The sequence below is a fragment of the Tamandua tetradactyla genome, chromosome 23 (assembly GCF_023851605.1).
Source record: "Tamandua tetradactyla isolate mTamTet1 chromosome 23, mTamTet1.pri, whole genome shotgun sequence".
Taxonomy (NCBI): Eukaryota; Metazoa; Chordata; class Mammalia; order Pilosa; family Myrmecophagidae; genus Tamandua; species Tamandua tetradactyla.
Genome location: NC_135349.1, coordinates 3643603 through 3670933, shown reverse-complemented (window position 1 = coordinate 3670933; position 27331 = coordinate 3643603). Strand labels below are relative to the sequence as shown.

Here is a 27331-nt window from a genome sequence, read left to right as displayed (position 1 = left end):
AGCTTCACGTGAGGAGAAGGGGCCTGATGGTGAAAGGGTGCCCCAGGCGGAGTGTGGACAGGACTGCGGGAGAAAGAGTGGAAGACAGAGGCCTGGCTCGGTTCATCCTGTTGCAGATGGCGACAACAGGATGTCTTTATGTTGCAGGATGGCGCATGACATAAAGAAGACACTACAAGAGCATTAGCAGGAATTTGAAATCATAAATAGAAAAACAGCAGATATCACAGAGATTAAACTCACCGGAGACCAAATAAAAGATAAACCTGAGACACACAGAGCAGATTTGAAGAGGCTGAAGAAAGAATAAGCAAACTAGAGGACAGGACAACTGATTTCGAACACTCAAAACAGCAAATGAAAAAAGATGGAAAACTTTCAGTTGGATCGCAGGGAAATGATGAATGAAACAAAGCGCAGTAGAAGGATCATTGGTGTCCCAGAAGGAGAAGAAAAGGGTAAAAGGGTAGGAAGACTAGTTGAGAAAAACAAGAAATACAGATTTCCAGAAGTCTAGGGAACCAGGGGAAAAGGGAGAGGCATTGCCACGTGATGGGAGGCGGCGAGAACTCAGGAGCCCCAAACTCGCCAGCAGCCAGCTCCAGAAGGCTCCGACTTTGGGAGGAAGCTTTGTCTTTCTGATGCCTCAATTTTGGACTTGCCCTAGCCTTGAAACTCCAAGCCCATAAATTGTCATCGCTTAAGCCAGCCCACTGTGTGTAGTGTTTCTCTGCACAGCTTGGAAATCTAAGCCGGACCTCTGAGGGGTGACCCCTTAAGGTCCTGACACCCTAAGTTGTGACAGAAGTCAGCTGCTCAGCGGGTCGGGCTACGGGGCTGGGAAACCGAGGGATGGAGAGATCCGGCAGGTGTGGTGTGAGCAGGCTCAGAAGGCAGAAGCTGGTCGGGGGGAGGTGCTAGAGCTGAGGGTGGTTTTTGCCATGGTGAGTCCCCAAGATGGAGCTGCGATGATAAAAGGGAAAGGGGCTGCGAGGAAAGCTCTGGCGCCACGGGTGAGACTGGCTGGCACACGGTGTGACTCTCACAAACCCATCCTTTCCCAACGCGCAGACCGGAGACACCGGCTTAACCTGCCGCCCCCTCCCCTGAGTGCGCTCAGCAGGACTCGGCCCCCCAAGGGCCTTTATTTCATAGTCACGACCACCGCTACGGATTACAGCGGGGGCGGGCTGGGAGCCGGCCCTTTTCCTCTCTGCAGCTCCATAAGCCCACAGCCCGCCAAAGCGACTGGCCGGGTTTGCAGGCGCAGTGCCTGAAAGCCTGGTCCAGTCCCGCGGGAGACAGACACAAACCATCATTGCTCTTTGAGACGACATTTTGTTGAAATAATTTGTTTGAACTTTGCTTTTATTTGTAGTCACCTGGAAGCAGAGATGTCTTTCTGTAAAATGAACCGTCTACATTCCCAGAAGACAGAAGAGAGAACTTGAGCAGATTTCCGGAAAGGAGAACTCTCTTAACAAAAGAGGCCAAGACTGCATTTCCCTGGGAGGGGAAGGAGAAAGTTCTTTTACCTCCACATTCACTCTGGGTTCTGAAGTCTGGATAGAAAGTGCCACCAACACCCCCCCACCCCCCCACCCCCACCCCCACCCCCACCCCCGCTTCTCCCAAATAAAGGGCCCGCGTGACTAGGGATAACAGGCGGGGAGGGAGTCGGGACTCAAGATGAAGGACCAGTCAAATTGGGAGAAATATCCATTCTTCCGCTATTGAAATAAGCTCTGAATTTTAGCCCGGCACTCATTTGGAGAGAGAATCAACGTGGGAGGGGGAACAGGACAAATCGCAGCAAACTGATTCAGCGCAATCATATGGGAGCTGGTTACTGACCCCCGCAGGGGAGAGAAAACCACATCACGCAGGCATCAGCCCAGGTGAACCGGGCGCACCTGGGCGGCGCCGCCTCCGAGGCAGGAGCGATTGTAAAGCCGCGTGCGATCAAACAAGCGCGGCCCGTAAACAACACTCAGCGTCTTAAAAAAATGAAGCCATTAGTGTAACTGCATATGCTGCGCGTCCTTTCCCTGTGAAACGTGTGAGAAATTCCGTCACCGGGGCCAATTAGGACCCCCCACCCCCCGCTTGCGGGGGGAAGCGCTACTTATTATCGGTGACAACATAATGCGAAAAAGACGCTTAGAAATAAAACCCGAGCTGTAATCATTTGGCTGAATAAGACTCTCCGGCTTTGGCAGCCTCGTATATTTGGTAAAAAATTCTTCCTTCTGCAAGGTTTATGTCTCTGTTTACTATTTATTGTCGTGGGGGTGCGGCTGGGGGTGGGAGGGGGGTGTGGGACTCTCAGTCCCCGGTGTGGCCAGGTGGGGAATGTCATTAGAGCAAATTGGTTTTGTCTCTGAGCCCCCACCCCGCCGGGCTGGTGGGATTATGGCTCTGGGCATTTTTATGACCTTCCCGGGGTCGTCCTGAGGTCTCGGGGTCCCTGGGTCTCGAGGTCCCAGGCGGGGCGAGGCATCGGGGAGCCCCTTGGGGTGTAGGTGGCCCGGGCACGTTGGTGAGAAGTGGTCCGCTGCCCTCCCCCCCCCCCACCGTGGGTGCTGCAGGGGGCAGACCCTCTTTGCTGCTTCTCACCCAGGCTTGGGGTCCCTTCCAGAATCCTTGGCTCCACCTCTTTCGCCCGGGGGCAGCTCCTTTCTGATCTGGGAGGGCTCTCCTCCTCCACATCTTCCCCTTGAAGCTTGCGTCCCCTCTTCAAATGCTGTTTTCTCATCCAGCTTAAGTTTTCAAAACCAAACCAGGTAGCGATCGAGTCAGGCCAGCAGCTCCTGCCTCCCTCCCGGCCCAGGTGTCCTGAGCCCAGCGGTTCAGGACACGGAGAGCACAGAGGGATCGGGGGCCAAGGTCAAGTCTAGGGAAGTCTCATCGGTTGCTCCACGCTGCCCCCTACCCCGGGCCTCTGCCGTGTCCTGCTGGCATCAACTTGGCACACCAGACCTGGGGCTCAGGCCAAGAGCATCCATCCCTCCTGATTCATGCTCTCTGAAGCTGGTGTTGCCGGAACTTTCTCGGCAGTTACAGAGGTCGACTGAGTCCCAGCCATGCCTGCAGAGCCTCGGCTGCAGATGCCAGGTGACCTTGAGAGCACGCAGCTGCTGAGGCGGAAGCGGGGAAGTGCCCAGGAGCCACGCCGCTCAGCCTAACTGGGGGGCAGCCGGACATGGCAGCGAATCTGAGCGATGCCTTCCAATGAAGCAAAATCAGGGGAAGTCATGCTCGGCGCATAAAATGCAGACTCTGGCAATGAGGTGGTCCTTTGCAGGTGGAGACGCCTTTGCTAACCTCACGCCAGGAGAATCTGGCTGTGATTATCATTCCAGGAAACAATATTGGATTTGCATTACCCTGTGTTCCTTTTTAAACTAGTTTTGTTTTGTTGAATTTTTTTTTATTACAGACGTTGCAGGTTTACAGAACAATCTTGTTACAGAACAAGCAGAAAGTACAGAGCTCCCGTCTACCCCCTCCCATGCACACTTTCCCCTTTTATTAACACTTTGCCTTAGTGTGGAAACGGGCGCAAATGAGGACACAATATTATGTCACTTATTCTAATAACTATAGTCTGTAGCTCACCTCAGGGCTCATTCTTCGTGTTGTATTGTCCTACTTAAAAAATAATTATTCTAATAACACATATACAACCTAAAATGTCCCCTTCTATCCACATTCTAATATATTATTCACTGGAGTTAATTACATCCAGAATGTTGTGTTGCCATCATCACCATTTATCACCAAAAGTTTTCCATCATCCCAAACAGAAATTCTACACCAACACAGCATCAACTCCCATTTCCTACCCTCACCCCAGCCCTTGGTAAAATATATTCTGATCTCCTACTCTATGAATTTGTCTATTCGATTTATTTTATAGCCATGAGATCACACAATATTTATCCTTTCGTGTCTGGCTAATTTCACTCAACATTATGTCTTCAAGGTTCAGCCACGTTGTTGCATGGATCAGAACTTCGTTTCTTTTCAGGCTAAATAATGTTTCATTGTTTGCATAGACCACATTTTGTTAATGGACACGGGCTGCTTCCATCGTTTGGAAACTGTGAATAATGGCACTATGAACCTCGGGGTACAAATATCTGTTCGAGTTTTGGGGGTATTTAGCGAGAAGTAGGATTTCCTGGTCATATGGTAACTCTGTACTTGAATTTCTGAGGAATTGTTAAAAATATTTTCCACAATGGCTGCACCATTTTACCTTCCCATCAACAATGAACATGGGTTCCTGTTTCTCCCCGTCCTCAAACACTTGCTATTTTCTGGTTTTTTAACCAGTGGCATTTTAGTGGGTGTGAAATGGTCTCTCATCATGGTTTAGATTGGCATTTCCCTAGTGGCCAATGATGTTGAGCATCTGTTCACATGCTTTTTTGGCCCTTGGACTTATCTTCTTTGGAGAACTATCTCTTCAAGTCTTGCCCATTTTTAGAATTCGGTTGCTTGTCATTTTGTTGTTTAATTGTAGGATTTCTCTCTATATTAGGATATTAAAACCTTTTTGGATATGTGGTTTCCAAATATCTTCTCCCGTTCTGTAGGTTTTCAATTTCTTCTCATGACTGTGAAGCACAGCACTCTTTAATTTTGATGAGGTCCCACGTATCTATTTTTTTCTTTTGTGGCTCATACTTTGGGTGTAAAGTCTAAGAAGCCACTACCTTATGCAAGGCCCTGAAGATGCTTTCCTGTGCCTTCTTCTAGGGGTTTATAGTTCTGGTTCTTATACTTAGGTCTTTGGTCCAGTGCGAGTTAAGTTTTGTGTTTGCTTTTGTTTTCTAAAAGCCAGCTCAGGCCCCGTTCTGCGTGAGATGGAATAAGCACACGCTGCTTAAGACTGTAAAACCTGGACAGATGCACAGAGAAGCGACTTAAGAACTCTGAAAAGTAAATAGCAGGCAGATTGGGCAAGGGAAACCCACCAGAATTCTAAGTAGGAGCAAATGGGCAGTGTGTTTGCCATTTTCTCCTCCAGCCTGAGCTTTAAGCACCTGGGAGCCCAGAAGTGCCCACAGAGCCCAGACAGAGCTCCAGGAAAGCCCCCCAGCTCTGGCTCAAAGAAAAATCTCCAAGTGCTCAGCAAGAGCTGGAGACCCCAGGGTGTTCCTTTCCTTTTCTTTCTTCTCGATTCCTCTGTCCTCTCATGACCAAGCTCTCAGGCAATTCCGGGGTGGTGGTGCTGGCAGGAGCCAACCCCGCAGGGAGAGGAATCTCCCCACACAGCCAGAGGAGCTGTGACCGCAAAGGCTGGCACCAGCCCTGGTGGTCCTGTCTCCCTCTCTTCCTCCCTCTGCCTGAGCCCAGATGTGGGCCTTCCACAGAAGGACACAGCAGGATGAGTAGCCAGAGTCGTAGGCATTGGCCTGTGGACTGGATGGGGGAGCCCAGGGAATTGGAAAGGACCAGAGGATGGTGGAGAGAGGAACTCATGAAGACAACGCATGGACTCCAGGGCTGCCCACCGAGCCTGCCTTGTATGAACCTGATCTTAACTGCACACCAAGGATCTCCAGTATCAAACTGAGGGCGAAACCACTTCCCAGGGCCCAGGACCTGACCACCGGCCGGCACACGGCCAGGGCAGAGCGGCAGGGCTCTGCTAAGGCTTTGAAAACTGAGCTGGCACTGGAGGTGAGACCCACAGAGGACAAGGTGGGATGCGTGGCTTGAATCTAATGAGGTCATCTGCTCATTAAATATCAACACTCTCCGTAGAATTTATTCAGGACCTGGAGTCTCATAAAATAACATTCAAGTGTCCAAGATAGAATCCAAACTATCTTTGGAAGAAAGAAACATGAACATTTCAACTCACATGACAACCAAGAGGTGCCTTTACCAGGATGGCACAGATGTGGGAATTCTCTGACAAAGGCTCTACTCTGAAGCAGCTACTGTAAAAATGCTGAAATGAGCAATTGTGTACACTATTAGGACATGTATTGAAATAGAAACGCTCAGTAAAGAAAGAGAAGCTGTTAAAAAATGGAAACTTCAAAATTGAAAATTACACTAATTGAAATTTTAGAAATGCACTGGATGAACCCAATAGCGGAATATAGAGGGCAGAGGAAAGAGTCACTGAAGTTGAAGATTTATCGGTAGAAATCATCCAATCTGAACAATAGAGAGAAAAAAGATGGAAGAAAATGAACAGAGAACCCGGGACCCATAGGGCAAGAACCAGGAAGAAAAAAAGAGTATGGTGCTGAGAAAATTTGAAGAAATCATGGTTGAAAACTTCCCAAGTGTGGAGAAAGGGAAAAACCTTCAGATTCAGGAAGTCACGTGATCCTCAAACAGCAAAATCTAAAGAAATCCATACTCAGACACTGCATAATCAAGATGCGTGTGCTGGTTTGAAAGAATGTCCCCTAGAAAAGCCATGTTTTAATCTAAATCCCATCTCATAAAGGCAGAATAATCCCTATTCAATACTGTTATGTTTGAAACTGTAATCAGATCATCTCCCTGGAGATGTGATTTAATCAAGAGTGGTTGTTAAATTGGATTAGGTGATGATATGTCTCCACCCATTTGGGTGGGTCTTGATAAGTTTACTAGAGTTCTATAAAAGAGGAAACATATTAGAGAATGAGAAAGATTCGGAGAGAGCAGAGAATGCTACAGCACCATGGAGCAGAGAGTCCACGAGCCAGCAACCTTTGGAGATGAAGAAGGAAAACGCCTCTCAGGGAGCTTCATGAAACAGGAAGCCAGGAGAGAAAGCTAGCAGATGACACTGTGCTCACCATGTACCCTTCCAGCTGAGAGAGAAGCCCTGACTGTGTTCGCCATGTGCCTTCTCATTTGACAGAGAAACTCTAAACTTCATCAGCCTTCTTGAACCAAGGTATCTCTCCTTAGATGCCTTTAATTGGACATTTCTATAGACTTGTTTTAATTCGAACATTTTCTTGGCCTTAGGACTGTAAACTAGTAACTTATTAAATTCCCCTTTTTGAAAGCCATTCCGTTCCTGGTATATTGGATTCTGGCAGCTAGCAAACTAGAACTCTGAAAACAGAGAAGACCCATCGGAAGCAGCTAGAAAACAAAATGCGTTAACCATAAGGTGACAGTGACTCAAATGACAGTGGATTTCTCCCAAGAAGCCACAGAAGCCAGAAGGAAAAGGCGCAGCATTTTTAAAGCTTTGAATATAAAAACAGATACTCAGAATTCTATGTCCTACAGAAGTACCCTTCAGGATGGAAGGTGACATAAACACAATTTCAGATGAAGGAAAACTGAAATAATTCATAACCAGAAGACTTCTAGAAGAGTCACTGAAGTTAAAAATACAAATTAATTTAGTGCTTAAAACAACTGTTTTCTCCATTTCAGGGATGGGAAGCCACAGCATGGCAGCCAGCAGCCCAACTCCAGACTCGCTTGTCATTATTTCTGCATCCGCATGAGCTTTTTACACTCCCACCAGCAAGATAATTGGTAAGTAATGCGACACTAATAAAGTTAGTTCCTTCCTTGCATCGTACATCCAAAGAAATCCCAGCTGCTTTAAAGGGTTAACTATAAAAACCAAGCCCCAGTAGAATTCCCACCTGCCAGGGGGGTAATCTGGGTTTGATTCCTGGCCCATGCACTTCCACAAAAAACAAAACAAACAAACAAACATTCAACAAATGGTGCTGCCATAATGGAATACTCACATGGAAAAAGAATGAAATGTGGCCTCACCATAGAGCATACAAAAAAACCCACCAAGCCCCCAAATCCATAACCAGGAAAATATCAGATGGTTTCAAGGTAGAAAGGACTTTCTGGGCATAAAAATATGAAAGAAATGGCAACAGGACAGAGACTAAATGAAATTATACTGATAACCAGAAAAGGGGAAAAATGAACAAAATGAACAAAACAAAAAGGGGAAAGACAAACCAGGGAGAACTATCTACAGTATCTATGACAGATGATGGCAAGTTCTAAGAAAAAATACATAAAATACTAACAAACATATAAAATATCAGTTAATAGAAAATAGAGAATAATGCAAAATGTGGTATTTTTGAAAATAAAATTGTCGAGGCTTTTAAAAAAAGATAGCATGCAGTGTGAGAGCAATTATTATGAAATGGACACTCATTCATAGAAGAGAAAAATCCATGGGATATATCTGGAGCACAACTTCTAAACTAACATCCAAAGTTTAAATAATGTTGACACTTTTGACTTAGGAATTCAATTTGAAAATTCACCCTCAACTAGCAATTAAATCAACACACCAGAATTTATATACAGACATTAATTTAGAACAGCCAGACATGGGAACCCCCCCAAAAAGGTAAAAAATAAGTAAACAATTAAAGAACATATGATTCATTGGTAGTCACACTATATGCATAATCTTATTCTATGCATATAATATTAACAAATTATATTTATTAACTACAAAGTTACTCAGTGGCATGGGATAAGCAAGCAATAAAACATTAGGTGGAAGGGTGCGTGGGCAGTTCAGGGGTAGAATGCCCACCTTCCATGTGGGATATCCAGATTCAATTTCTGGACCATGCACCCCCCCAAAAAAAAATTAGGTGGAGAAAAAGCAAGATATGAAATTGAAAATGTGGTAAGTCCTCATTCTGAAATAAATAACCACATAGACACTTTTGTGCAGAAAAAACTACTGAAAGGAACAGTGCCTGACGAGTCCAAGGCAGTTGGTAATATTCATGGAAAGTTTGAAAAAGGGAATGCAAGAAATACACCAAAATAGGAACACTGGTTTTTATGGAGGATGATTTGTAGTCATATTTATTTTGTCCGTGATTTTGTGCCTTTTCCAACTTTCTATAATCAACGTGGAGTATTTTTATACAATCAGAAAATAACATGAATTTTTAAATGCTGTAGAGATGGCAAGTAAAAGAGAGACCGAGAGACATCATCATATTTATTTTGTACTTAAATTTTTTTTTTAATTAGAGACCTTGTGGGTTTACAGAAAAATCATACCTGAAATATAGGGTTCCCCTAAATCCCCTATTATTAGCCCCTTGCATTAGTGTGGTACATTTGTTACAACTGGGGCGTCTGCCATATTTAACAAGCAGTTTAAAACAAACAACCTCTAACGGCTCTGATGAAGAAAAAAAATCAAATAAAAATATCCAAGAGAAGCAGAAGCTGAACAAATTGATATTGGGAAACTGGCCAAGGAAACAAAATCTTTGCACCTTTGCCCTTTAGTTTAAAACTAATAGTTTTAGGGTTACTTTTCAGTAGCTGTCCCTAAGTGAAATATCAGCCAAAACTGTTAACAACAAAAGCATTTTAAGGAGTATTCTTTTTTTTTTTTATTCCCAATAAACAATTTGCCACTCCTTTCATCAGAACAGGTTATCACCATGGATTCGTAGCAGGTGGAAAATTCCAGTTTGCTTGTCACAAGCCACGAGAAACCTGGAACAGGTGGGGTCCTTCGAGGGCACGCGCCTTCCACAGAGACCCTCCCCTGCCCCTCTGGGTTTGGCTGTGCAAGCCCAGGCTTAACTGTCCACCCTTCGGCTGTCAGGATGGTCACAACAGATGAGCACGGACAGTAGAAGTCCTTAATAGTGCACAAAATGACCCACATTTCGTGGAGTGGGGATATAAAAGTGTAACATTGAAATCCTCAAACTCTCTTAGTCAGGAGAGCCAGGCTGTCCCATAAGCCATCAGAAAGCATAGCTGCAGTGACACTTCTAGAGAGCAGCTGAGGCGCAGATAATAAAGAAGATTGGGGATCATCTTCTGAGCCAAGCCAGATCACGGGGTCCATCTTCACAGCTGCATGACGAACTTGCTGCCGTGCCATCTGCTTTGTCCCCACGCTGACTCCAGAAGATCCTTCCCCCCTCGGATTTATATTTATGGTCCTAAAATGATGGTTTTCAATTCTAGATAGTTGGGGGAAATGTAAAACAGTGGCACAACCTGAGCCCTCTTCCCAGGGTGTGGCAGGTCAGAGCTATTTGCATGACCCACTTTTCAGGTGGAAGCCTAAAGTTGAGCTGCAAAGAGGTGGTGGCTGAGATCCAATCACCATATCGTTTCACCCTCTCCACCCTCTCTCTGTAACTCCCAGAGCGCCTGGTCCACGGGCTGTGACCTCTCTGCAAGACGGCGTTTTCAGAGCCACCCCTGAGATGTCTGCTCACGCCCCAGAGCCCGGAGCGCTAGGACCTTCAACCAGGTCTGATGCAAACACAACGGCTGGTGCAGAAGTGGGAGTTCTCACCTTCCCTTTGTGCACGCCCCCTGGAAGAGTCCAGGAATCTGAAGTGGGGCATTGCACGGGGGTGGTCTGAGGCTCACGTGGAGCAGGTATTAGAGGGGAGGCTCCAAGTCTCGTCCTGGTCTCACCTCTGACAGCCTCCCATGGGCCCGTTACCTGTGCAGCCCCAAAGGCACCTGAGGGAGACACCAGACAGAAACCCGTGGAATGCCGTACTCTTCACACGCTCTCCGTGCTGCATGGAGGTGAGGCGCCTTCACGCCGGGGCCAGGAGATATGGAGATGCGGGGATCCTCTATCTGGAGAGGCTCCATGACCTAAAATGTGGTATCCTGCCTCCCTTTTCTCGGCTTGGAAATGGCCACAGGGGCATGTGAGATAGCTCCAAATGGCAATCGCCTGCGAGGTCAATTCACGGATGGTGCCAGGACACAGCTCCTTAGCGTCTGCGCCCTGCTCTGCTCTGGGTGGGATTACAATCTTCCCCGGGAGCCGTTAACCCCACCCCACGCCCCCGGCCTTGCTGTTCACCAGCCCGCAGTGCATTCTTGAGTGGCCTCTGAGCCCAGCGCTCTGGAAATGCTCTTGTCCAGGCACCCTCAGCCTCCCAGGTGTCGGCTGCACAACACCACTCACCTCCACGCACCGGCTGTCCAGCTGACCCCCATGATCTCTGGCCTTCATGACCCACTTCTCCCTCCCTCTTCCTCTCCGCCCACCTTCTCCCATTCTTGAGTTTCTTCATGGTCTCAGTCTGTTCCTCCAAGTCCTCCTCAGCCCCAAGTCTGAATGTTGAAGAACTCGCTTCTCCAACTACACCCCTCCTTGTGCCGCCAGCTCTCAGAATCCATCCTGACTCCTGTAGGGAATGATCTGCCTGGAGCCACCTTCCAGATGGAGCTCGCCAACATCATGTGGCTGAAGCAGGGTGCTGATTTCCCCCACGCCTGTGCCTCCTGGTCTCCCCATCTCAATAGACGACCCCACCATGTTTACAACCAGGTCTTGAGGCCAGCTCATGCTGGAGCCGAACTTGAGGCTCGCTCTTCCCATCCCTACAGAACCAAGTTCTGTTGGCTCTCCCTCCACGCTTTCCTGTTCAATTCTTTCTATCTCTACTGCCCTCCTCTCCAGCCCAGCTCAACATCCTCTCTCAGCTGCATTCCCAAGAGAACCCTTCTCAAAGCTCTCCATGTTTCCACCTTGTCCCTGTGGCAGACACAAATCACAGAGAACCTTCCAGCGTGCAAACAAGACGGCCACATCCCTCAACTTAGAACGCTATAATGACTTTATCCAGAACTCAGCACAAATCCAAAGTCCTTAGACCCATTCTCTAATCTGCCCCCCACAGGATCTCTAGATTTAAAGACTCTTCCTTCCCTCTCTATTTCCAGCTTTACCAGCTTTCTGCTCTTCAACCATGCCAAGCGATTTCATACCTCAGGTCTTTTGCACTGGCAGTTTCCTCTACCTGCAATCTGGAGTGCTCTCCTTCTGAGTTCTTGGTATGACTCAAACCATGTTATAAATTTTCCGAGGAAAAGGTCACCTCCTAATAAAGGCCCTTCCTGACCTTGAGAGAGGGCAAACTTTCCCACATCTCACCTCATCACCTCTCTGTCTTCCTTCACTGCATTTATCTCGGTCTGCAGCCATCCCACTTACTCACTATTGGTCTCCTGCTACCAGAAGCTGAGCTGCTCCTGGTCAGGGGATTTGTCAGTGTCGCTCGAAGCTATGACCCTCGCATGACCCAGGGATGGAGCTCGACACCAGGGGCTGGCTGAGTCAATAAATAAATTCTTCCAGCTGGACTGGCATCGGGGAAGCCTGCGCATCACTGAGAGTCACACGCTTTCCTCCCCACTTAGCCATGCCGGATTCTTTTTTTTTTTTTTTTTTTTGCATGGGCAGGAACCGGGAATCGAACCTGGGTCTCCAGCATGGCCTGTGAGAACTCTGCCACTGAGCAAACATGGCCTGCCCAATGCCAGATTCTTTTCAAGGCCCAGTTCTTGGGTTCAATAAATGTCCTCCACGTATGGAGACGGAATCTTTCCCTCACATCCTAGGTCGTACTGCACTAGTCGTGAATCAGCGAGACGGACGGGATTGGAGGTCTGGGACCAAAGGCCCTCAGTGGCCTTTACTCACCCTCAGGGAACGGCCTGAGGCAGACGGGCCTTTGGCGTGGGACGGTTTCCATGGGAGGCCGCAGGGACGTCAGCACTTTCCCTGGGGAATCGATTTTATCCATCTCTTTGTCCAGCTGGGTCGCAAGACTTTTTTGCTTTCCAGGGATCAGGCTCTGCACTGGCTTGTTTGCTTCTCTCCCAGCTCTTGTGGGGATCCTCACTTAGTCCTTTCTTAACATCTCCTCCAGCCCAATTTTGTTAGCATTCTCTTTCTCACTTCTCCTTTTTGGAACAAGTCTGAAAAATGGAGCCTGGTTCTGTTTGCTGATTTGTTTCTCTAGGCTGCTTTCCTTTCAGAGCAGAATTGAGGGGTATCCTAGTTTGCTAGCTGCCGGAATGCAATACACCAGAAACGGAATGGCTTTTAAAAAGGGGAATTTAATAAGTTGCTAGCTCATAGTTCTAAGGCCGAGAAAATGTCCCAATTAAAACAAGTCTACAGAAATGTCCAATCAAAGACATCCAGGGAAAGATACCTTGGTTCAAGAAGGCCGATGAAGTTCAGAGTTTCTCCCACAGGTGGGAAGGCCCGTGGCGAACACAGCATCACCGGCTAGCTTCCTCTCCAGCTCCCCAGGAGGCATTTTCCTTCTTCATCTCCAAAAGTCACTGGCTGAGGATTCTGTTTCGTGGTTCTGTGGCCTTCTGAATCTACTTCTTTCATAGAACCCCAGTAAACTAATCAAGGCCCACAGAGAATGGATGGAGGCACATCTCTACCTAATCAAATTTAACACCCACACTCGATTGAGTCATGTCTCCGTGGAGATAACCTAATCAAATTTCCAACCTATAGTGCTGAATAGGGATTAGAAGAACCCATTGCTCCCACAAGGTTGACTAGGATTAAAACATGACTTTTCTAGGGTGTAAATCCGTCCAAACTGGCACCGGGGTAATCCCTCAATCCACCTGTGGGGATCACCCAGCAGACCTTCCCCTCGACGAGCCCACCATGGCGGGCAGAGGGAAGGTGTAGAAGCAGACAGAAAAGCTGCCCGCTGCTGTGGGCCCCACGGGATGGGGGCGTCGCATTCTGGTGAACTCGGAATGACTCATAAAGCACTGGGCGCCTGCGCCCAGGCCGTTACCGTCCGGGAATTCCCTTGCGAGAGCCGAGCACCTCCGGGGTCACCACAAGACATGCAAGGACAGGTGCCCTAGGCAGGTGCTGGGCCCTTCAAACCTCCCACATTTAAGAAAACCACCAGATCCTTAGGGGCGAGGGGCGATAGGCGCCGAATTCCCAGGACCCACCCTTGCCCTCGGTCAGCGAGACGAGCAGGAGCCCAAAGCCCTCCGGCCTGCCCGCAGGGCTGACATGCTACGCCTTAGCACTAAGCACCTGCAACCTTAATCCCTGCTGGAAGGTTTATCTGCACCTCTAAGGAGGGGCAGTTAGGAGCTAAGGTCAGTGGAAATCCCCTGAAGGGCCAGGGACGGCAGGGGCAGCAGGGGCAGCAGGGACGGCAGGGCTGGGCCCCGTTGCCTTTTCTTCTCCCTGGGCGAAGTTCATTCCTGCTTATCAGCCCACTCCATGCTCCCCGGTGCTTCTGCTCCCACGCGCAGGTAGAAGGACAGGGCACAGGGGAAACAAAGGTTGCGGCATCACACCGGCGAGCGCCGACTGTGGGGAACAGCCAAGAATTTATTGCACTGGGCAACAGGACACACATGATGGGAAACTCTACACGAAGGGGTTGGGTTTTCACGTTGCACGTGCATTGCTGGGCTGGGGGGCAGGGCCTGGCCTGCTAGAAGAGCCTTGGAATTGCAGGTCAAACTTTCTTTTTACGTAGTGGCTGCAGGGCTGAGGTGGTCCGGGAGATGACAGGGTGCTGGGCAGACCCCACAGTGCAGAGCAGGAGCTCTTCCTCCATGGGGCCCAGGGCCTCTCCGTCCCCCTCCTGAGTGCTGAGGGTGGGGGGCTGTCCCCTCGCGCTTCACGCCCGGGACTCGGTGTCCGCTCTGGCCCTGAGCTTCAGCACGATGGGTTTCTTGGGCTGCATGAAGCCCTTGGTGCCCAGTTCTAGGGGAATCTGTGCGGGAAAGCAGACGGGACTTTGAGGAAGACAGAACGAACCATGTGCTACTGGAGGCTGCAGGGTGCCCGGTGCTCAGTCCTCTCAGCCAGGGACGCGGACCTTCCGCTCTGCATCCCCACCGGGCACACGCTTACCACGCTGGCACAGGACACAGAGCATTTAATTGTTCCAAGGTGTACTTTCTTTTTTTTTTTTTTTTTTAAATATCCCTGGACAGTCTCTATATTTTATTGATTTTTTTTTCACAATTTTTTTTATTAATTAAAGAAAAAAAAAGAAATTAACCTAACATTTAGAAATCATTCCATTCTACATATGCAATCAGTAATTCTTAACATCATCACACGGATGCATGATCATCATTTCTTAGTACATTTGCATCAATTTAGAAGAAGAACTAGCAAAACAACAGAAAAAAATATAGAATGTTAATATAGAGAAAAAAATAAAAATAATAATAATAGTACAAAAGAAAAAAAAAACAAACAAACAGACAAAAAAAAACCTATAGCTCAGATGCAGCTTCATTCAGTGTTTTAACATGATTACTTTACAATTAGGTATTATTATGCTGTCCATTTTTGAGCTTTTGTATCTAGTCCCAAGGTGTACTTTCAAGTGAGTCTCACCTTCTAAATGGTTTCTAAAGTTCTCCCCAAATTCGCAGTCCTACAGTGTGAGGCATGATGCATTTAGTTTCCAGACCGTTCTTCTAACGGGTTTCCCTGTGACTCAGAGCATGAAATGTGGCCTCTGGGTTACTCTCTAGGACACAGGTCCGGACCCCTCACTGCGGAGTAAGAATCTAACCTTGTCCAGAGGCCTGGCCTTGGTGCTGCCTTCCGGGAGGAGGTGGCCTGCAGACCCTCGGAAGTTCACGCCTACGGGAATGATTTTATCGTCCAGGAGCCTCGAGTTGCTCCTGAAAGTCTAACAGTGATTTAGGCTGGGGACTTTGGGTCACAGGGAATCAGCCTGACCTCCAGGGGACCTAGGGATGGTGGCTGGCCACCGGGGCCCTTGATCGTGCTCTCTGACCCCCCGGGGAGGGGACAGCTGGAGGCTCCCTGGACTCTGCCCCATGCCCCGCCTCCTTCCGCCGAGCTGACCCGGCATCCTTCGCTGTAATAAACCCAGCCAGGAGCAGAGCCCACTGCCCGGAGCTCAGTGAGTCCTTCTGGTGAATTACTGAAACCAACGGTGGTCTCGGGGACCCCCAAACCTGCCAGTGGTGTTGGGATGGAGGGAGGTTTTGTGGCTGTTCCCTGACCTCGCACTCGCCTCACTTCCCCGGCTTCTGACAGGTCCAACCCGAAGACCACCCCTGCTCTGGGAGCAAACAAATTCGGTGCAGAGTAGAGAGAATGCCGACTCACCGGGGTCTCTTTGCAAGTCTCCAGGGAGAAATTCTGCAGGAGCACGACAAGGGCGGCCTTCAAGGAGAGGAGGGCGAATCTCATCCCAACGCAGTTGCGGGGTCCCGCGCCGAAGGGGAGGAACACGTAGGGGTCCAGCGTTGTCTTCGCAGCCTTGCTGAACCTGCTCGCAGCCGCGGAGCGCCCAGGAGAGAAACACAGGCCCCTTGGGTTTTGGAGATTCCCATGAATGCAAATGATTGCAGCAAATTATCTGGTGCTTTGTTCACTGCTTTCTCTTAGTCTAGCACATAGTAGGTGCTCAATAAAGATGTGCTGAATGAGTGAATGGGTGAATGGATTCAACGAATGTTTGTTTGGGCCCTAGAACGTGTCAGGCATTGTTTTCTGCTTTGTGAGGAACAGAGATGAATGAGACAGAGCGTTCCTTTGAGAAGCCCATAGTGGGTGTCCTGTGCTTGACTGTGAAATTCTAACCCCCGGCACCTGGAAACTTGACCATCTGTGGGGCTCAGGTCTTTGCAGGTGTGACTAGCTGGGACGAGGCAAAGCGCGCCACCCGTCCGCGGCTCTTGGTTACGACCCCTGGAGACTAAGGCGCTGTGAGAGAGTTGTTGGGGCCAGCAGAGAGCAGTGCAAAGGACCGAAGGAGCTGCCAGGAGCCCGGCAGCTGGCCAGGGAAATGCAGAGGAGGTGGATCTTGAAGGACGGCGGTGCCTGGGCAGCTGGGGAGGGACGGGAGGACGGCAGGGAGCAAAGAAGCCCAGGGGTGAAGTGTGGGAGTGTCTTGAGAAGGTGGCTGGGCCTGGGCAGTCGGCCCCCAAGGGGAGATGGCCGGACACCCTAAGCCTGGGATTTTGCCCAAAAGGCCGGGCCCCTCCCATGCAATGGCCGCAGAATGAATTCCTGCTGCGCCTGCCCGGCTGTGCCCAGCACTTAGTTCCCTGGGTTCCAGGTGACTTTCTGCCCCAGCCCACGGGGATGAGCGCCAGAGGGGACGCAGGGTGGAGGCCTTTTACAAGGACCACAGGAGGAGCTGCAGCGTCCTTGGGGTGCTCCTCAGGCCAGCCCGGACCCCTCCCTGAAACCAGAATAGGACTTGCTCATCACCGCAGCCAGAAAATTAAATTTTATTCTCACACCCCATCCGCATGTTGGCTGCTGATCCGTCTGGCCCCGAGCCAGTGCCCGGTGGCTTCGGTTTTAATGTCTGGCCATAAACCCCTCACTGCCGCAGCTGCTGTAAGTCGGGCCCCGGGTCCCTCTCCTCAGTGCAGTTCATTAAATTCCGAGCACAGCGAGCCCGCGGAGATTGTAAAGCTCCTCGGCCGCAGAGGCGAGCAGGGGCTGGGGCCAGCATCTGAGTGAGCGCCTGTGTAGTTTTTATGATGGCCAAGGTGGCACTTCTGAGGCCTTTTAAAAATTCTACGGTGCCTCCGCTGTATTTATCTACGAGGATTGAAAACCTACATCCACCAAAGGCTCGGGCAAGGAGGGACACTGCAGCATTATTCGGTTTAGTTCTCAAACTGCAGGCAACCCAGATGGACAAACAGACTGTGGTACATCCACGCAACAGCCTTCTGTTGGCCGATAACAAGGGGTACGCTACACAAAGGACACACCGTATGATGTCATTTTAGGAAATTCAGGAAGATTCGCCTTTGGTCCCAGAAATCTGAACAGCCGTCTCCTGTCGGGGAGCAGAAGGGAGTTCCCTAGGGTAATGAAAGGATGCCATCTGTGGGTCGGCGTGATGTGGTTAATTTTGTATCTCAGTTTGGCTAGGTTGTACTGTCCCGTTAATGAAATATCGTGGAGGTCTCCACAGGTGGATCGCCAGCTATGACCATTGACTCTGAGTAAAGGTGACGGTCCTGAACAGCGTGGGTGGGCCTCCTCCGGCCAGCTGGCATCTCCCACGTGAGAACTAGGGGCTCCAGGGACCAGACGCAATTCCATCCCCCCACCTACCTCTCAGGACGGAACTCCTCGGGCTCAGGCCAGTGCTCTGGGTCCCGGTGCAGGGCGTACGTGGGGATCATCACCACCATCCCCTTGGGGATGACCTGCCCTCTGATCTCTGTGCTCTTCTTACAGACCCTCTCCAGACGGGGCCCCGGGGGGAAGAGCCTGAGGGTCTCGCTGACCACCATGTCCAGGTACTCCATCTGGAAGAGGATGTCGTAGGTGGGGTCTGCCTGCAGGAGAGGAGGACGGCATTCAGAAGCGGCAACCAGATGTGCTGGATGCCAAGGAAGGTAAAAAATCAGCAACGCCCAAAGAGCCAACTGAATAATCTTCTCTAGAGGAGACACTGTAAGTTTTAGGTGAGATGGGGTTAAAGAGTCCCATAGTTCACTGGATATCCCAGTGACTCTCTCCCACTTGGTAAGGGATGGCTTGGATGCAAGATGGCGGCCCAACGATTAGTGCTTTTTAGGACTGGAGTATCCTTTCCTTTCTCACTGCTTCAATAGTATGTGTGTCTGTAGTATGTGGACATCCAGCGTCTACTCAGTATCTCCACGATGGCTAACTCAACATGGACACATAAGATTCCCTTTCCACCTCCCCCAAATCGCTCCCTGCTGGGCTCCCCTAACTTTAGCTAATGGCTCCACCATTCAGCAAGAGGTTGTCCTTGACCCTATTTTTAGCACATCTTGCCCCATCAGGCTGACCTCCCAAATTGCCCTTAAATCCATCCACATTTCTCAGCCTCCACTCTTCTCATCACTCCCTGCTTAGAGGCCCTCCGTGGCTCCTCAGTGAGATGAGGTCAAAAGGCCAGCTCCATTCCACGGTCTACAAGGCCCACTGTGACCTGCCCCCTGCCCACCCCTCCCTTCTCTTCCTCCCATTTGCTATTCTCATCTACCTGGCCTTCTCCCAGGTCACTCCTGCCCCAGTGCCTTTGCACCTCCCGTCCCCTCATCCTGGAACTCTCTGATGCAAGGCTGCTTCTCATTCAGATCTCAGCTCACATCTCCCCTTCTCAGAGAGGTCTTCCATGAACACCCTGGCCTCAGCTGTGTCCTCCACCCCACTTGCTCTACCCTCTGATCACCTCATTGAACTTATCACCAGCTCTATTTATCTTGCTCATTTATTGGTTCACTTGTTTATTTGCTGTCTGCCTCTTCCCTACCCAGGAGCAGTTACGTAATTTTCAGGACTCAATGCAAAACAAAAATCAGGAACCCATATTAAAAAATTAAGAATTTCAAGACAGCAACCACAGAGAATCATGCCAAGAGCCCTTCTGAGCACAGGGCCGGTGAAGCCAGCCCTGCTCCCAAATATCACGACTGCAGCGAGACCTCCATGAAGCCGAGCCCTGGTCCAGCTCTTCCGTCACTCTACCCTCAAGCCCTGGCCCACCTCTAGTTTTCTCTATTCTGCTGTTCAACAAAGATTGGGTGAGTGTCAGGACACTTTGCACACACTATTTAATTTCAAGTTACTTTTAACTCTTCCACGTTGTCCTTCCCACCTCTGGAATTAACTCTTGTGTGTCAGGGTTCCCATTTTGTCTTGTTCCTGTGGGACCCTGGAGTCAGCACCAGGAAACCCGTTCCTGACGCATCAGCACCTCCCTTCCTGGGACAGGCTCGAATTCAGACTCAGGCTTAAGATGTGAGATTTAAGTAGTTGGGGCTGCCAGCCCCACGGAGAGGCCCTGCCACTCACCTTGTTGGGAAAGGCACGGTCTATCTCCCCTTGAAGTCTCTCCTGCACCTCTGGGTGGGTGGCCAGGTGGTAAGCTATGAAGCTGAGGGTTGAGCTTGTGGTTTCATATCCAGCAAAAATAAAGGTGATGGCTTGAGCGGAAATCTCCATGTCGGTCAAAGCTGGGAGGGAACAAAAGCAGCACATGCACAGGTGCACAGACAACGCACGGGGCTCTGGATTTCCCCCCAGACTGTTGGCACAGAGAGATGCGTCCTTCTGGCCTGGTTCTGACTGTTTGGCCACAGGACATGAACTGCCCCTCTTTAGTTTTTGTCAAACACCCATCTGACAAAGCAGGAACAGCTGGGAAAGAGAAGCTCTCAGGAGCACATGGCGGGCTGTGAACAACTGTCCCGCGGAGTTTAGCTGAAAGACTGGAGAAAGTTCCTGCCAGGGGACGGTCGGGGAAAAGAGCAAAGGCTCATAAGATGGTATGGGCTGGAGACTAGAGATCATACAAGCCAACACCCTCATTTATAGATAAGAAGGGGCCAGAGATGAGGAGCAACTGAGCTAAGGGAACGGTAAAGTAAAAGCAGGATGTTTTGAACAGAGAAGTTCGGTGCTTGTCGACCATCGGGTGACACCACGTCTGAAAATTACGGGTGGTATTTGGCACACAGGCTTTGAGACTGGCCTCAGGTCAACGGGAAACGAACCCCCAAGGGCCTCTGCGAGTTACCTTGAGGGGACTGGTTTGCCCTGCTGGATTCCAGGTTGGCTGAGGCCTGGGAATCAATCATGAGCTGTAGAAAATCCACACGGTCCTGGAACAGAGGGTCAGCGAGGGGAGGGAGTGAGGAGGCAGCCTGAGAGCGCCGTGAGCCACGGGCTTTACTCACGGGCCACCCGGGAGCCAGGCCTCGGCTGCACTTCCCATGCACGGTCCACCAGGGGACATGTCACACAGGGGACCTCGTCCAAGCAAAGCCAAAAGCCTCCTGCTCTGGTGCGTTACCCGTCTTCATTCTATCATGCCGCCACCCCCTGCCTCCCACAACAGTCATTCATTTGCACATCTGGCCTCGAGCAAAAACACTAAGGTAAAACATCTCTAAACTTATTTTTGTGTCAAAATTATTTTTTTGATAAATGCATATTTTTGAGAAGTTATAAAGATGATTCATAATCCAACACCTAAAGAGCATGCTATTGTGCTATCGAATTTTTATGCCTCTCTTTCTAGTCTTTTTTTGCAGGCATAGTTTACACAGATGAGCTCACACTCCATGCGCGACTTTGGGTTTGGGTATTATCACCTAACAGTGTGAGTTTGGGATTGTCTACTGCCGTTACTATTTCTTCAGCATTTTATGATGCTGTATAAGATTCCGTTATATGAGAACAACTTTCATCATTTATCTCTACCTTTGTTTCTAATATTTTTATTTTGCAAATAATGCTCCAGTGGACACATCTGCTCGAGGACCAGTTTATGCATATTTCTAATTATTACATGGGAATAGATTTCTAGCTTTTTGGAAGCAGAACTAATGGATCACAGAACGGGAATCATTTTAAGACTTTTGATACATATTGCCAAATGGTTTTCTAGAGAGTCTGCACTGTATATATATATACAGACCCGCCATAGGTACCTCCGGCTCTTACCAACATTACATATTATTCTAAGTTGTAACTCAGTATAAAATAAAGCATAGTATCTTTTAGTCTGCATATTTTGGGTTGCTAATGAGGTTGAATATTTTTCCATATGTTCATTAGCATTTGTATTTCTTCTTTTACGACTGTTCTTTGAACATGTATCACTGGAGTCTTGGTCTTTTCCTTCTCGAGCTGCACAAGATTCTTATAAATGAAGTCTAGAAACACTTCATTCGTCATATTTCTACCAAACATTTTGCCCAGCCTGACAGCTGCACTTTCAATAAAGCAGATGAACGCTGTCCTAGGTTTCCTTCGCTTCCCCGCTCTGATCCCCTGCTCTCTCCATCAGCCTCTCCCTTTCCAGGGAGGGTCACGTCTGAATGGGCCAGCAACGAAATCGGGGGGGGGGGGGCAGCCTGGGAAGGGGGAGACACCACAGAGTCGGGGGCCCAGAGCTTAGACTCAAACGTGGCTGCTCACCCACCCACTGGGCAGCGGGTAAACCTGCAACGTCAGTCTGAAGATGAAACGAGATGAACACACACGTAAAAATGCCTCACTCCCTCCTTGGCACGGGTGAGAACCCAGCAGAAGTGACCTCTCATGGCGAAGCACAAATGACTGACAACGGCTCGGGGAGAGCGCCCTCACAGGCCATTCGCCCTTTAGCAGCGGACAAGGTCGCGGGTTGAGTTGTGTCCCTAAAATGATAGGCCGAAGCCCCAGGTCCTGGCCCCTGGGAACGCAGCATTACCTGGGGGAGGGCGCTGGGAGGTGTGATGCGTTACGATGAGCTCAGGCTGGGGCGGGGTGGGGGGTCTGGACCCAGAGAAGGCCAGACACAGGAAGCAGCAGCAGAGCCTGGAGGACACAGCTCCAGGCCCAGGGACAGCACGGCCGGCCGGCCATGGCCAGTGGCTGGCAGAGGCCAGGGGGGATTCTCCCTGCAGACTTCAGAGGGACCCAGGCTGCCCAGGCCCCAACTTCGAGAACAGAGAGCGAATAAACTCTGTTGTGTGCAGTCCCCCCGGGCGTGGAGCTTTGTAAGGATGGTCCCGGGAACTAGGACAGACGATAAACTGAGTTGAAGGACTGACTCCCCAGCAGCAAGTGGGGAGAACCCGGGACAGGCTGGGGTGCGGGAATCGTGCAGGCAGGTCCTGGGCCACGGGCTGACTTCCATCCAGGCCCCGTGTCACCAGCGGTCTTCGCTCTTCTCCGCATCACACCCCCACCTCCTACTCTGGGTCAACAATGGGCAAATGAGAGAGGTTAGGGCCCTAGCATGTGCCCACTTCTGTCTGCCGACACGATGCCTGCTCAGGAAAGCAGGTATCGAGCAGGGCTGAGAAGCCAGGGCCCTACACTGCCAGCACCCAGCCTTACTGGGCTTTGGGAAAGTCTGAAGCTGAACCCCTGTCGGCTCAACCCTCTGCTTTGACTGCTTTCATCTCTGTTTCCAGCTGGGGCCAGCAGAGGGGCTGGAGCCACCTGCCACCTTCATGCTCCCATCCTTGTTTACAGCCACCGTTCCCTTTTAGAGGGCAGGGTTGTGTCCATTTGGGTTTTGCTTCATCTTACATCCCAACAACCCATCTTCAGCTTTAGCCAGCCCGTCCGTGTGCCCCGCTACCTCCTCCACTTGCTGGCCTGCGACCCAGGGACCTGGACTGCTCAGGCCATCTGAATGCTGCCCGGCTCAGTCACGGTTACATTTGGTTCTGGAGATTGGGGCAGCTCCAGGAGAAGCCCCCAGCCAGGTCTTCAGGCACATTCTTGGAGCTGAGTGGAGAGGCAGGTATGCCTCCGTGGCTCTAAGCTAGCACAGGGATAATGCCGGCAGGGCCCAGCGGTGGGGAGCCCTGGTCTTACCCTGCGGCCACTTGCTTGTCGTTCCTTCTTAAGACGCTGGGTTATGTTCACAAAGAAGTCCAGCTCCTCTCTGGGCATTGCGGTCACCTTCATTCTTTCCAAGAGTGGCACAAGGAAAGGGAACAGCACTAGAAGGAAAGGGGATGAGGCAAACTCATTGGGCTGCCAGCATGTTATGGCGACCGGAGCAGAAGCTAACCCTGGATGGATGGCACAGGGCCTTGGAGAGTGGGGAAGCAGGACATGGGGATTCGGGAACGACCCCGCCTTTTCCACGACTGGTGGCATGGCGGCCGACGGGTTGGCGCTGACCAGGCACCAAGGTCGTCACGTGCATGACCCCATTCCGGCCTCCCGAGAGCCCCACTGGGCATTTCCCATTTCACTGACAGGAAAGCGGAGGTGAGAAAACTCCAAGGGCACATGACAAGTGGCAGGACTGGAACTCAAGCCCACGCTGGTCTTAGCCCAGAGCCCTCAAACCCGCTCCCTCTCAGCCTCCCCGTGGCCTTGGCTTCTAGCATAGTTTCAAACCGACCAGCATGACGAGATATCTGGGCTTGAATAGGGTGCTGGTGAGGCGAGGATGGAGCCGACACACAAAAGCACCCAACAGACAGGTCTGTCAAGGTGAAAACGCAGTGGGCGAAATGCTTTCCTGGGCCTCTTCCCGTCAGACAGGATGTGCCGCTCCTGGGGGCACGTTGGACGGCCTGTGGTGCAGCTTTTACTTCATCCTTTAAAATTTCTACAGCAATGTACGCTTTCTTATGTACATGATATATTAGGACAGTAGTACATTCGCATGCTCCATAGATTAAGTATCATGTGGTGTGGTGCATGCTCAGAAAGCTGGCTCTCCTCTGGGTGTGCCACCAAAAGACCCTGGAGCTCTTTGAATTATGTGGCTTATGCATGAAGGGGTTGCTTTATTTTAAAGATAATTTTAATCTTCCTGCAGAACCACATTACAATCAATGAGATGTGGAGGAAGAGGGGAGGGTCTTTGTACCTATGAGGACGAGCAGTGGGTTCAAAAAGCTGAACGAGACCAACTTCTTAATGTGGCAAAGGAGGGCGTCATTGGGGTTGTTGATGGAATCGGTGTCCACGCCAAAGGAGGTGCTGGTTATGACATCTAGGCTGTAGGCCCCAAAAATCCTGCGTTGGAAAAGAAGACTTAAAATCCAAAGACAGAGAACAGAGCCAGCACAGGGTTCAAGAGGCTCTGGGACCCTCAGAGCCCACCCACTGCCAACTCCAGAGTCGCATGCCCCTTCTCGAGCCTGTCCTGACGTCACGTGAACCAAACTTTCTGAGCCTCCTGTGCACCTGTGACTCTGCGGCGCACAGTCTGCTGGGTACACTGAGGTACGAGGGCAATATTATAAAACGGACATTGGAAAGTCAGCTAGAGAACAGTGAGGTTCCTATCTGCAGTGTGTTGGCCACCTGATTTTCCAACAGAGAGCTGAAGAAAGAATGAGTCATGAAGCCCAGGAAAGGGTCCATGGAAGAGGTTAGATCTGAGAAGTAGGGGAGATGTTAGATAATGGAAAGAACATCATTAGTCATTAGGAGAATGCAAATTAAAACCACAAGACACCCCATGCACCCACAAGAATGGCTAAAATTAAAATACCTGACAATAATAAGTGTTGACAAGGAAGAGGAGCAACTGGCACTCTCATACAGCAGAGTGGAATGCAAAATGGCACTGTTACTTCAGAGAACACTTACAGAGTTTCCAGTAAAGCTAAAATTAAGTACACTCTTTTGACCTAGTAATTGCACTCCTGAGTATATACCCAAGAGTAAAATGAGTGCTTGAGTTCACCAAGATATTTATAAGAACATTCATTGCAGCTTTAACCACAGCAATCCAAAACTAGAAACTCTCAGATATTCACAACGGTAGAATGGATAAATATGTTCTGGGGTATTTATATAATGAAATACTTTAACAACAGTGAAGAGGAATAAACTACAACTGCCCATAACATGGAGGAAACTCATAGATAAAATGTTCAGCAAAGGAGGCCAGAAGCAAAAGACTCCTACTCTACAGTTACATGTGCATAAAGCTGAGGAGGGGAAAGCCTATCTGTAAGCACAGGTGGGAGGTGGGTGGGGGGGAGGACAGACCCTCCTGATATGTGGGGCATATTCTACACACACAGTTGGGTATTGTGTAAAAATTCACCAAACTATGCACTAAAGACCTGTGCAAATTCTTGTATGCGCTATGCCACAATAAAAGGGGTTGTAAAAATAAGCAACAATAATCAATATCTTCTAAAAGAAGAAAGAAAAGAAAAAGAAATGGATAGTTCAGATGAAAGGAAGAATCATGTTCCCGTTCCCTGGGGAAACATCTCCCACCTTTCTGGAGTAACCAAAGTCTTTGAATTTTGCTTGTTCTCATATCATCTTCCCGAAGCAGAAAGGCACATCTTTGCAAAAACATTTGCCCACGTGCTGTCAGCCCCCTGCCCCCTATGCATCAGTACTGCAAAGCCAGTGTGTGATTTTCCTGAACTTCACTGAACAGGATGTGTTTTACAGATTGGAAATATGCAGATTTATTTGCTTTCCAAAAGCAACCCCTAGATTCAAGAGCCATCAAGTGAGTCTGCCTGTGAAAACGTGCAAGGCTGGTTTAACGTTCAGAAAACCATGGGCAGGGCCCCACTGGACACAGTCTCCTGTCGGCGGGCACAGAGGCGGGGTAGGGGAGACGGCTCCCCCATGGGGGCCATACCTTCCCGCTGCCAGTTTTTCAGAATAGTTGGTTTGAGGGGGGCTGGGAAGGTGGGAAACTCTGAGGCCTGCAGATGAGACTCAGGTGCTGCAGGAGGGAAAGGAGACTGAGCAGGGTCCTGAGAGAGTCTTTAGGTTTTCTACTCTTTTCTGAACCTCTGAGCAGCGCGAGCTGATGCTGGTTCCCAGCTGGAAGGCTTGCTGCCCCAGCATCCTTGTCCTGTCCCCTCGACCTCCAGGGAGGACACCCCACACTTCCCAGCAGTGCCACCTTCCAGGGACGTACAGCAGTGGGTCACACTGCGTCGCTCAGCCTGCCTGGGGAGGGTAGCCTGGGGGGCAGGGGAGGGTATGTGCTTTGGGGGGACAGGCCTCTTGCCCAGGGGCTGGAAGGCCAGGAGTCTGTCCCGGGACCCACAGCAGCTTCTTAGCACAGCCCGACCCTCCTCGGCCCCATGGCCCAGCCTGGGGACTCGCCATCATTTCCAGTTCTCGTAAAATCCTCTCCTAGATTTTCACATCTGCTCTAAATTCATTTAGGCTTAGGGCCTTTTTGCCCTGCTGGCCAGGGAGGGCACCGGGGAAAGGCAGCTGCGCCTCGTCTCACTTTGCACTATCTCCTATAGAAAGGGGAAGGAGAATCAGGATATTTATTGCCCAGACTCATGGACCGAGGCCTGTCCACCTGCAGCTGGCCCCTCCGGGGCTGCTGCTTTCCCGGGTCTCGTACTCACGTCTTCATGTCCACAGGCTCGCCCCGGGCCGCTGTCCGCCTGACGTTGTCCATGAGGACGGTGCAGTGGTGTCTGATGAGGGGGAACATCTGGGGAACAGCGGGCGGTCGTGTTCAGTCAGGGGTTCCCCAGGGTCGCCCGTGCCCATGTGGACGTTTGGGGGTCTCTAATCGAGAACCTCCATTGGCCGGAAAGGCTGAAGCAAGGAGGATTTGGGGTAACTGAGGGGAGCGAGGAATTCTGATTGGTGCCAGTGACCAAGGAAAGGACCCTGGCTCTGCCCCAGTGCCTGTGATGCTTCTGAAGTGGGAACGGACTTCCCTGCTTTTGTAGGTCTAGTCTGTGAACACGGAGCGCCCCGCTACGAGAGGAGACGGGTCTACCGGTAAACTAACAACAGCTCCCCCGAGCTGGCGCCTCTACCGATTGCCCTGGTGTAAACCCAGCCTGCATGGCTCGGGTGAAGCTCCGGCCTCAGGACAAGAGCTGCCCAGGCTGCTCTCCTGGCTGGCACTGGGTCACCTCTGGGTCACAAAAATCTACAACTGGATTTTTGTTTTAAAAATCCAGTTACAGGGTGGTGTGACAGTGGTTCAGTGGCAGAACTCTCGCCTGACATGCCCGAGACCTGGGTTTGATTCCCAGTGCCTGGCCATGTGGGAAAAATAATAATAAAAAAAAATCCAGTTACAAATTTATG

General features: G+C 50.1%; 1 protein-coding gene across 1 annotated transcript in view; it reads right to left on the bottom strand.

Moving 5' to 3' along the window:
• Nucleotides 1-14129: 14129 nt before the first annotated feature.
• LOC143666897 (cytochrome P450 3A4-like) overlaps nucleotides 14130-27331 on the bottom strand; it is a 29079-nt gene continuing 15877 nt past the window's right edge. Inside the window, exons 6-13 of the mRNA XM_077140488.1 lie at nucleotides 26632-26720; nucleotides 24150-24298; nucleotides 23138-23265; nucleotides 20340-20424; nucleotides 19616-19776; nucleotides 17897-18123; nucleotides 15923-16085; nucleotides 14130-14540 (exon numbers count right to left, since the gene is read on the bottom strand). Coding sequence (XP_076996603.1) covers nucleotides 14445-14540; nucleotides 15923-16085; nucleotides 17897-18123; nucleotides 19616-19776; nucleotides 20340-20424; nucleotides 23138-23265; nucleotides 24150-24298; nucleotides 26632-26720 — 1098 coding nt within the window. The 3' untranslated portion in view covers nucleotides 14130-14444. The remainder of the gene's footprint in view (nucleotides 14541-15922; nucleotides 16086-17896; nucleotides 18124-19615; nucleotides 19777-20339; nucleotides 20425-23137; nucleotides 23266-24149; nucleotides 24299-26631; nucleotides 26721-27331) is intronic.